The sequence below is a fragment of the Apostichopus japonicus genome, chromosome 4, assembly GCF_037975245.1.
Source record: "Apostichopus japonicus isolate 1M-3 chromosome 4, ASM3797524v1, whole genome shotgun sequence".
Taxonomy (NCBI): domain Eukaryota; kingdom Metazoa; phylum Echinodermata; class Holothuroidea; order Aspidochirotida; family Stichopodidae; genus Apostichopus; species Apostichopus japonicus.
This window is the reverse complement of record NC_092564.1, coordinates 12,330,494-12,342,457: the sequence shown is the minus strand read 5'-3', so window position 1 is coordinate 12,342,457 and position 11,964 is coordinate 12,330,494. Positions and strand designations below refer to the sequence as shown.

At 33.9% G+C, this 11,964-nt stretch overlaps 1 protein-coding gene across 2 annotated transcripts in view; it reads right to left on the bottom strand.

The window, feature by feature from the left end:
* Positions 1 to 2,420: 2,420 nt before the first annotated feature.
* The window catches only part of LOC139966016 (uncharacterized), a 36,012-nt gene continuing 26,468 nt past the window's right edge, over positions 2,421 to 11,964 (bottom strand). For both annotated transcript variants that reach the window (XM_071968656.1, XM_071968655.1), the window contains 3 exons: positions 10,563 to 10,633; positions 4,932 to 5,036; positions 2,421 to 4,037 (listed from right to left, as the gene is read on the bottom strand). In XM_071968656.1, coding sequence (XP_071824757.1) covers positions 4,008 to 4,037; positions 4,932 to 5,036; positions 10,563 to 10,633 — 206 coding nt within the window. In that variant the 3' untranslated portion in view covers positions 2,421 to 4,007. The remainder of the gene's footprint in view (positions 4,038 to 4,931; positions 5,037 to 10,562; positions 10,634 to 11,964) is intronic.

Below are 11,964 nucleotides of genomic sequence, written 5' to 3'. Positions count from 1 at the left end.
AATGATGTTACTTTATACCACGTCAGCATAAATTGCTTATAGTTTCATCATATACCCAAACGGCGCACCTTATACAACCGGAAATACCACCCTTTTCAATAATTCTTACCATTTAGACATAAATATCGTCGTTCCTCCATTTTCCAGCCAAAAGTCTCTCTAATTTGCATACTCAAAGGTAAGAAACCAAAAATTTAGGGAACTAAAATATTGCAACTATTTCCTTTTTTTCAATTATAGTCACACGACAAACAGACTATACATTGGCCGTGGGCTTGAATTTTAGATTACATATGGATCTAATGAACTGAATCGACAATGACTTACACAATTTGGGTTTTGTGAACCCGAAAAAATACATTTTGTGTTTTCATTGGAAGTATAGGATCGATGTACTACAGCGTTAAAGAGTACAGAAAATCATGTACATTATAAATTATTTCTTGGGGAATAAAATTGACACGATTTTCTATTTATGTGACCTAATTCGACTGTACCTTCACTATCTTTCCATTGTTTAGACGCAGTCCTAATGTTGTTATCGATTCGAGATTGACATATAGGTGAACACAAAGTGAAAAAACAACAACAAATAATCATAAATTTACTCAGCTTATATAAACACACATTTCAGTAGATGGAACCATGCTGTAAGCTAAGGGTTCTATGATGGGCGAACCGCGGATCGGATTTCCGCTCAACGACGAATATTAATCAGCACACATATCTGGTACAATCGGAAGCCCTTAAGTCGTTATATAGGCTCGGGCACTCTACCGGTCTACCCTGAACATTGCTCAATATATGTATATATTGAGATATTGATTATGTCCTGATCATTTTTCCAACCAATTTTCTCTGTTATCTTCACATAAATGTAATTGATTCCCCCCTCCCCCGCCCCTCTTGCTCTAAGTCATTTTAGAAATGCACATCAATAATGATAGACTGAAGTTTCGATTCTGATATGGATTTGGAAATCACGCCCCCTGTCCAATGTTTCTGCAACCAGAAGAATTACACTGAACAGGTCGTTTCAAACACACAGTCAATAACGTAGCCTAGCCATTATTATGAATTTAAGACATGACATAAGCGAAGATTTTGTCTGCAGATGTCTTTCTTCTTAGTACAAGCATCTGATATCATGTAAAATGATGACTTAAGGTTTTTCCCCTCTAAATAGTTGGCTATGATTTTATAGCTTAAATTGTCCAACTGGATTACTCAAGTTAGTTATGCAATTATGGGAATGTTTTTTAACGGACAAGCAGAGAAGAAATGCTTCCTTTTATCTAATTCATTACAATTGCAATCATCTTTGCAAATGACTATTTAGTATAAATAGTATACATATCAACAGCAACAATTTTCAATTCAATTTTCATCTTAAAATTGGCCAGGTAGTTACACGTGTTATCAAAGTGTGTTAAGTCTTGAATATACTTACTGACGTATTAATGAATAATTACGTGATAATTAACTGACATGAATATAACTAGTAGCAATGTGACTTTCCCTTCAAATATCGGCTTAAAATGGACCCATGCGTACCGTAGAGATAAATACACATGACTATCAAATTCTATACATTGATATACCTTGTTATTAGTGACGGTTATTTGTACTGATTCTTCAGTTGGTATTTTGTCATCAGCGTGCACGTATAAAGCTTTGTCTGTAATTCCTACACGTGTTAAAATATTTGGTGGTATTTTATACAAGACAGAAACGCAATACCCACAATTCCATGTTTTAGAAAAGTGACGCCACTATGTATTCAACCAATCATCAATCAGCCACGTGACTTCTTCAGGAACTCTACAGTATACTTACTTATCTAACCATAAAAACATTAAACCTTTTACCAATGTTTATCAAACTCTAGTCCTGTTGCTGTGGCAATTGGAATTCAATATGGAGTCAGTTTTTCAGGGATATTCGTTACTTTTGGTTTATTTGCCCAGCTTCATTTCTTGAATATTTACTTCTGAGTACCGCAATCATCTTTCTTGAAAGAAGGTCAAAATGAAAGGGTCATGAACTATTTCTTATATAAACTGAAGTCTAAACCATCTTGAGATTCTTCTTCAGCGACATCGTGAGAGGTTGGCGCCTAAGTTTTTGCACGTTTCACTTGTCAATATGTATATCATGAAAATGAGAATGCAATAATTTGTATCTCACATTTTCCCCGGGCTGCATTATAATATTCCCAGACGCCATAATTGACCTGGGATGGTCACGGAGCTACATAGCCCCACTGATCCCCTTTTCGTCACGCCTATCCTTGCTACTCAAAATACCCTTAATATGGGTTCAGTGTTTCAAAACGGATTTATACTCTTAGTAATGGAAGGGTTCCATTAACTTGGACACATATCACTCCAAACAAAAGAAGAGACGAACTCGTATAGCCGTAATGTTTGTAATTTATTTTAACTTATCTCGCAAGCCAATGACATGATGTTTCTTTACTCATTTAGATTAATTTATGATCATTTTTTTTTAAATGGGAAAGACTGAAATGTGTTACCAGTCCTATAATTAGACATATAAGAAAAATCATAATCATCTACTTATCTACTTAATTGCTAAATCAACAATGAAAATACAATGAGCTATTGTATAGTATAATAGGGCTGTCGCAGGATATCCGTCCGTCGATTAGATAAATACTAAAGCTCACTACACCCATAGTGCATGGCATGATAACAATATACTCTTAAAATGTTTAGATCGAAAGAAAAGCTACGTTTGATTGGTACCATATATCCTTGACCTTAGATAACAATAGCTGCAAGATGACGTCATACCTTTCATCTACAATTTCCAATTTTGTACATGAAAAACAAATCGTACACCAATTTTTATTTTATTAGATCAAGGTGACCAATGGTTACTTAATGGTTACATCGACAATTGATTATTTTGAAAGGAAAATTTCAATTTATCAAATTAATATAGTATTCCTTTGACGAATCTTTACAAAAGCGCTGATACCACTGAATGGAGATGTTACAGTGTATTCAGTCAATTTTAAACGTGTTTTGCAAAGCACAGCGTAACACATAGGATATAATTAATATCACATATATTATTTCACCTTGTGAAGGATTCCAACTTTTGACCTCATTTCTTGAGAGATTCACTCGTTTAGCTGTCCATATTGGTATATTGGTAATAGACTAGCCATTCTCGGCAAAACAAAGACAGATTAAGATTAATACTATAAGATACATTAAAAGAGGGGGAAAAACTACATACTGTAGGCATGTTAAGTATATTTCTGTTGATCTAATTATTCATTTAATTGGAATAAATTCGATAACAGACGAAGAAAAAAGAAGAAGGAAGGAAAACCCATCCGGGAAAGACATTATAATGTGTAGTTACAGTAACCATGGTGATAACATGTAAAGGAATTACGCAATACAAATATAACGATTAAGAACACGTTGATTAAGGAGCCTAGGGTTGGTAGGCTGTAACCAAACATCACCACTATACCATTAGTTACCATTTACTATAACAAAAATCAATTGAAAACTGCCGAGTTTGGCTTGCAGACATGCTTAGCATGTCATCAAATTGTTTATTTAATCTTCTTGCATCCAAGCATATTCCGAAAAGCATAGATATTAAAAACATCGTTGCCGCTCAAAGCCTCAATTCGTGTTTTCCTTGTCCAACACATTGATAGTGTGAAATAATACAACCATGCGTTCTCGGGCATCTGAACCTATTTTGCGAAAAAAAACACTATACATCAGTTTGATGTCCTGTAGTCACGACGGCGTGGAACCATTAAACAGTTCATTCTCGTTTCCTTCTGATTTCACATGTAACAGCCTCCATTTTGTTTGAAACAGGGAAGATTTGGGTGAGTTTATACCGGTACTGCTTTTCATATCGCCAAATGTTGTGAATCTTTGCTGTAGATTGTAGCATTTTCATTTCCCTGGCGTTAAACCAAATTCCGTTATCTTTCGCTCTCACTATAGCTTTTATTTCTCATTTAAGGCTTTGAAAATTGTCTGTAAAGGAAAAAGAATTAATCTGATGAAGAAAATATATATAGTCCTAGAAAATCACTGCTAACTTCTTATAAATACAAACATGATTTATAACAGTTGTTACGAAATATGATGCTTTAGAAATGCTTTACACATGCTTTATCAAATCTTCAGATATATATATTTAATATAGTCATGTAATTAGTTTCAAATATAAAGAAAAATGCACTATTGTTAAGTATTCTTCATGTGACATCACAGATTATTGCACAATGCATTCAAACTTCCAATCAAAGTAAATCAAATTAATTTCTATCTAATATTTATTCATGTGTAAAAGTAAGTTGGCCTGACGTTTCGATCCTAGCCGGATCTTCTTCAAAGGCTGAATGACAAGTAACAGTAACAGAAGGGACAAAAACAAGCACAGAATACAGACAGGTTAATGAGCATGGTGAACACAAAGAGATAGATGTAATATTTATTCATATCAACAACTGAACAAGCTATGAAACCGGTAGTAGTTGGACCAATGTGTTTCGTTCTTTATGCTCTTCATTACATAATTATATGAGATTTAAGTCATTGTCACATATTTACTTGAAAAAAAAACAGTCTCCTCTTCTATTTATAGAAATGAGCAGTTCCTTGCCCTGATTGTTATTGTTACGGACAAAAAATAGTTTTATTTTACAGACAACGAAAATTCAAGGTTTCATTTGTGTGCGTGTGTAGAATTGGTTTTAAATGAGTATATCAGCATAATAAACATAAACGAGTCTTAGGGAGGGATTGGGGTGGTGTGGGGTGGGGTGGGTTGGGCTCAAGTGAATGGTGTTATTGTGATTACTCCACTCCCACCCTCCCACCCCTCCCACCCCTCCCCAGCCTCTGCCTCTAATATTTCTAGCTCACCTCGATAACTCTTTGCCTTGCATCCGTAGACATTTCTTCTAAAAGTGATGTAGTTAAGATGCATTTATCCTCAGGTCGTAACGGTAAATCTATCAATCCGTCCTTCTAAAAATGGAAAGAATTGAAAATAGAAAAGAAGAGGAAAAAAAAAAATTATTCTGGAAAATAAAATCGCCGAAGGCAGCATTCAAAGGGTTGAATTTTTATCTTCAAGAATCACACTGAGAGGCATACACTGCAATGAAGGATTATATTCAATGATATATTTTAATGACAAGTATCTTTAGTATCTCGCTAAAATAGAGAAGCAAAAACAAAGTAAAATCCGGTTGAGTTGTTACATGTTACATATATATATATATATATATATATATATATATATATATATATATATATATATATATATATATATATATATATATATATATATATATATATATATATATATATATATATATATACATATATATATATATATATATATATATATATATATATATATATATATATTGAAGAGGGTAGAGGCTTAATCCATTGTGAGACAAAAAGAAGAATATTTTGTTCTGAGCAGAATTAAAATCAGTTCACAAGCAAATAAATTTTGTCAAAAGATGTCCATGTTTTAATGTAAGAGTAGCTGTATTTGGTACCGGTTATATGAAACAATATATTGTCAAGGAAGGAAAGAAAAGAAGGAGTAATTGCTAACAAACCAATACGCAAACTGAAAGAAGATCCTTTCTATATATAAATTTGCATCTCAAATTAAAAGGCGTAACGTTTGATCTTAAAATCCAATCATCAAATGTAAGACATAATTGCTGTGAATGAAGTATAGAAGTCATCTTGGTAAAGATACAACCATCGTTCACCGACCTACATTCGGGTTAAATTAGGTCAATTCCTCAAGCCTGGACAATTCTCTATGGACGATGGTAACAAAAGCAGAAAGAGTCTGTTTCGTTATGTGAAGGACGAAATGTCTAAAGGTAAAACTAACATACAAACAAACAAACTAAGAATGATCTAAAACAAGTAACCACTATTCTCCTTCATACAATAAATTCTATTTCTTAGATATTTTCTGAAAGGTATTTGTGCGCATGCTCTGGCTAGATTCTCTTTCGCTTGGTAAAATTGGCAAGGTCGCTTGAACTGTGAACCAAGTTTGCATATTTTCTATATAAACATACCTTTTTAGGGTAATACTCATTAGAAACCAAGTACAATGACGAGCAGTCTAAATTTTAATATATGCGTATATTTATAACCATATTTATTACTTAAATCAGTTGTAATACTGTAAGATGACATTAAGTAAACGGTACAAGGTAGCAGGGGGTAGGATCCGGGAGGGGGGGGGGGGCACTGGGGGAAAGTGCCCCCCTCTTTTTTTTCAAAATAGCAAATGTGCCCCCTACTGGCAAAGATAATGTGCCCCTTTGAAGAAGAACTGTCTTTTGGATATCTTAAGCCTTTGTTAAGTTTAATATTTTATTTTAATTATTTATTTTGAGTCTGTACATGCTATTTTTAAAATGGCATCCCATATCTTTTGGTAGCACGGTTAACAATAAACAATCTCAATAAATAAAAAATCAATGTTGCAGCGCACCATAATAGTATTGATATCATACTAACATATGATATATATTTAAGTGATATGGCCGGTGTGTATCGGTTTATAGCATAACGAGTGGTGGTTGTGGAATAAGAAAGTGCCCCTCTGATGTTGTGCCCCCCACTTTTTGGAAGCTTCCTACCCCCTGAAGGTAAGCCTAAACCAACAAATATTACAAATAGTGATGGAGCGAATGTATTAAACACATGAGAAAATATGAGTCAAAGAAATGATTACATCATCTATATGATCTTTATAAATGATGCTCTCCAAGACCAGCCAGTACCACTATTGAAATATGGCAGTCTGCAACTGACGTTATACGGACTGTGGGTTGGATAACCATCGGGAAAACAATCAAAACTAATTAATTTGCAAAATGAAATTCATTTGGGCTCCTCATTTGTTCTGCCTGATTGAATGCAAGAGGATGTAAATAAACTTTTCTTTATCCGGCGCCGATAAGCGAAATGTGGAAAGATTGCTTTGGTTAACGCAGATAATTTGATTTGTATATTCTTCAAGCTTTCCAAAATCGATTGAAATATGCGATGAAAATGCTAAATCTGGACTCAAGGTTAAACAACCTCATTTACTCAAACAGGAAAGCCAACATTTATTGTATGTGTGTATATATCTATATTTGACACATAAGGAGTACTGTGTGTTAGACAATATATTGGAATTTTCGGTTCCCCTTGGACCTTCGTCCGTTCTGAAGTCAATTTATGGATTTTCTTCTGTTTTAGGCTATATTTGACACCACATTTGTTTTTATATTAAATACTTGAATTTTCCTTCAAATATCACATTAAATTAAATTAATTGAAATACAAGTAAATATTGAGACTGAATGCGGTTAATTATATAGGGGAATAAGAGTGAATCAAGGAGTTGAGGCCAATAACACATTTTCACTACCAAATAGAGTTGTAATTGTTTCTTTGGCTTTAAATAAAAGTAGATATCAATTAAGGCATTTCACTTATGATCAGATTGTAAAGAAAACAGGTAACACAGACCAAATAAATATCACTCCATATCACCATCACAGACCATACTCTCAATAAATGTCATTCTAGTGTATATAACACACTAGTTTGCCACACCACCAAAGACCAGACTCTCAGTAAATGTCTTTCTAATGTATGTACCACACGGGTTGGCCATATTATTGCAGACCATACTCCCAGTATAAACGTCTTTCTAGAGTATAAAACACACTGGTCTGCCACATAAATGTCACCGACCACACTTTCGATGAACGTCTCTCTATCATACCGGGCAACGTTTGTCAAAAATTAATTTTCAGTATATGGTTTACTCAATTGGTTTTTCATACCTAAAACTGATGCTAACTATTTAACCTGAGATGTCATAGGCATAGTGTGTTTTCCAGTTAATTTTCAATAGTAAATGTCGTACATAATAATGCGACAATAAACAAGTGACTAACCGCAATATTTTGCGCATTGATTGTTCATATTAGTTATGTAAAAAATGTTGAATTATATTTTGCATTGTTTTACTTCTTTATCATATTTATAAGTTTTCTTTTTGCATGAAATTGGTTTCATTGGAAATGGAGTTTTTACTTTGGCCTATTTATAAACCAGACATTCAAGCAGGAATAAAGAACAACACGATTGAAATAAAGAAAGGATCTATATGAATTGGTTGTTATCAGGTTAATATTAATTTTATTTGATGAGATTCACATAATCACTTGGGGTGATATTCATTAATTGCATTTCTCTCCATACTTTTCATAAGGCTAGGCCTCCGTATTAAGGCATGTTAGGCGAGGTAATTTATCTTATAGAGTCAAGACTTTAGCATGATAATGGTGGATTTGAACTATAACGGGTTGCTATATGTCAAGTTATAACAATATTGATAGATTGTACTTTTGATTCAGTATTCTGTCCCATGCAATGCATTATGTTAGGTGATAGGTATAGGCCTACTTCTATAGATACAATGTTAGGTAAAAGGTATAGGCCTACCTCTAGATTTCTATGTGATCATATTCGTATCTTAACCTCTTAGAGTGATATTAACTTATATCAATACAGAAGATAGTTTCTCACAAATTCAGTTTAGTTCCTTATTTGGCATTTTGGAACCCGTTGTTAATAGACGAGAGCGCCACCGGGTTGTGTAAAGTTCATATCGAAATGTATCTTTAATGAAGGGAAATTGAGGAGCCGGGGCATTTTACATTTAACTATTAACATTTAATTATTTGATGCTCGAGGAACAGGTGGGTGAGCATAGCGATGGTAATATATGCTTGTAATATTCTGTAGCTCTATTATATTGAGTCATGAGCGGGGTGGAGGAGGTGTGGTAGTGGGTGTAGTGGGAAAGGTGAGGCAGTGGTCAATGGAGGATGATACCCTTCTTCCCAAAGTTCGGGTGCCGCGAGACGTTGCTTTTGCTAAATGAACATAAACTATAAGCCTTTCTCAGCATAATGTGATGTACTGTTTATCTTATTCCAATTCCAACTCGGTATGATTGAACTTCTATATATATATATATATATATATATATATATATATATATATATATATATATATATATATATATATATATATATATATATATATATATATATATATATACTAAATGTATATACTAAATGTAATGTAAGATCTGACCTAGTTAATTGATAAAGCAAAATGAACAAGTACAAAGTCTCGAACAAGTGAAGATATTTCTAGAGGGCAAACAGACCGTGAAAAAACAAGTCAGCTCGTAAAGCATCGTTTTATCGCTCTGCTCCTTTCCCCAACGAAATGAACATTTTTCCTCCCAGAAATTAAGTACCCTCGGCGACTTAAAACGATTTCAAGGACATATTTGCCCGAACTATTTCCATCTCTTATACGGAGGACACATAGCAACATACGGCTTACTTCTAATGTTAATGCTATTACAGAAGCATATGACTTTTCTTTGTAATAAAGCTTAGTATATAGTGCACATATAAAATCAGCATATTACATCTCGATATCGACAAGGCACGAATACCGTCTATACGCGGTACTATTATTTGTACGTTATCTCTTAAGGGTAACATACCAATAGCAATACCGTGAAAAAGCTGATGTTATGTGGTACCATACTGATTTTTTTTTTCGAGGTATGTTATTTTTAATATATGAAACTTTGAAACGAATGGCACCGCGCATGAACGCCGATAGTTTAAAATCGAAATTAAAACCTTTCCCAGATGAAAAAAAATCGTTAATTTTTATTACATGCTGATATTGAGTTAGATAACATGTTGATATTATTTCTGATATTCTGCCCCCTGGTCCCCATCTGTGATTGCCACTGCCCCCTACTTCTGATCCTTCTTAGCCTGCCCGTTAGTATTTTTCTCTATGTATGTTGTTCAATTTTAATTTTTCTTTCTGCAATAGGTCTTTATTGAAGTGAATTTCTACTTCCAGCCCCCCCCCCACCCACACCCCATCCAAACTTCTATATCTTCCCCAACCCTCATAACCTATCCCCAACCCTCCGTATACTCCACCCACGCGTGGACGTGGATATGATGGCATGGTTAACTAAATAAACGAGCCATCTTTCAAATTAAGATATTTACAATTATTGCATGAACGTCTTTTAATTCCTGAGGCTCATAAAAAGCGTAATAATGATAAAATAATTAACATTTCATACAATTTTACCAATGAAGAATTAACTAAATATTGTTTTTTGTGTAAGAAAACTTCGACGTTGATTTCAATTGATTAAACTATAGGCGTTTATTAACATAAGTATGTTCCACCGATTACAATATTGCTATAAGTATCCACCAGAATCACACGAAGGACAAAGATCAAATATACTTTAGATAGAATGAGAAAAAAAAAAACACTTCCTTATCATTGTATCATTAAATCACTAAACTATCCACACAAAGAAAAAAAAAACAGCTGTCAACATTCAACATTAAACAACAACAACGACGACAGAATTTCAGTATTAATACTCACCTCAAACAAATTCGGTGATCGATCTATTTCTGAGAATATTTTTGTACTCGTTTGTACTCTCTTTCCGAATGCTAAAAAAAAGAGGGAAATAATTATGAGGGAGAATTAAATGAAGAATTCTTATTGTTATTATTAAATCGATATGCTTACATTTATACTTGCAGACACATAACATTATTACAGTTTTAGATATCACAGCGTACAATACCGACAATCTATAGTAATCCCTGACTAGAGTGTGGGGAGTGGGGAGTTGGGAGTTGGGAGTGGGGACGGGCGTTGGCATGCGTTTGTCCGATTCTCCATCCCTCTGGAACTGTTAACGGCCATTATGACATCATCTTATAGCTGAATGTGATGGCGAGTTTAACACTTAGAAGTGATAATATGATGAGCTGCAGAATACAAATATATATTTTATTCGTCCAAAGTGATCACTCTTTCGAGAGGTGATTTCAATCCTACTGTTAAAGTGACTCGAAGTCACTCTTTGATATGATTGCACATTACCACTCTAAAGAGTGAATTGTTACTCTTCAAAAGTTTGTCTCTCGATCGTATGTGACGTGTTTGTCAGTGAAGGGTTCACCGTGTAAACGTCTTGCAGTTCCAACAAAATCTAAGAAACACAATTAGATGTCAAATGTTACATTCTGAGGCATATTTATACTATGAAATAAGGACTACAATTAAGCGCAAAGTTATGCTAATAATTAGTTTTGTGTGTTTTAAAACGTGGGTGTACACCCCCCCCCCCCCCCCGCTCAGTGATCCGCGCCTACCTCCTCCTTGAAGTAGGATCTTACTCTCCAACTCCTAGAGTAATATCTTAAAGATGGATCTCCTCAAAGTAACCAAAAACGACAGAATTGGAGAAAGTTGGAAATAAAACATCAAATCCAATTTTTAATTTGTTACATCATCATAATGTTATTATTATTATTATTTTATCTCAGTTTTAAATCTTTATCATTTCAACCTCTACCCATAAAGACTTTGCATTAATCTACAATGTATGTATATCAAGATCAGTTTGCATTAATTCTCAGCAATACAACTTGTTGCTTAGTTACGAAATTTGAACTTTATAACCTGTTTAGGTTCTGTTGAATTTTTTGGGAAAAAATAATCCAAGATTTGGAGACAGCCCTCTTAAGCTGAGTAAGTCAGCAGAGGTTCAAAATAGGGGGAAACAACAAACGGTCAAAATCTTAAAAATGTTAAAAATAAAAAGATTTTTCAAATCGCCTTTTTTTACCCTTCGAGTGTTACATTTCATCTTCGTGGAAGTACAGGTCCTCTCTGTGATAAGTGTTTTATTTTTTTTTCGTCGAAAATGAAAATGAAAAAGCAATTTTCAGGGACAGAGCTTAGATTGAGTAAAAAGACCAGAGGGGAAAAT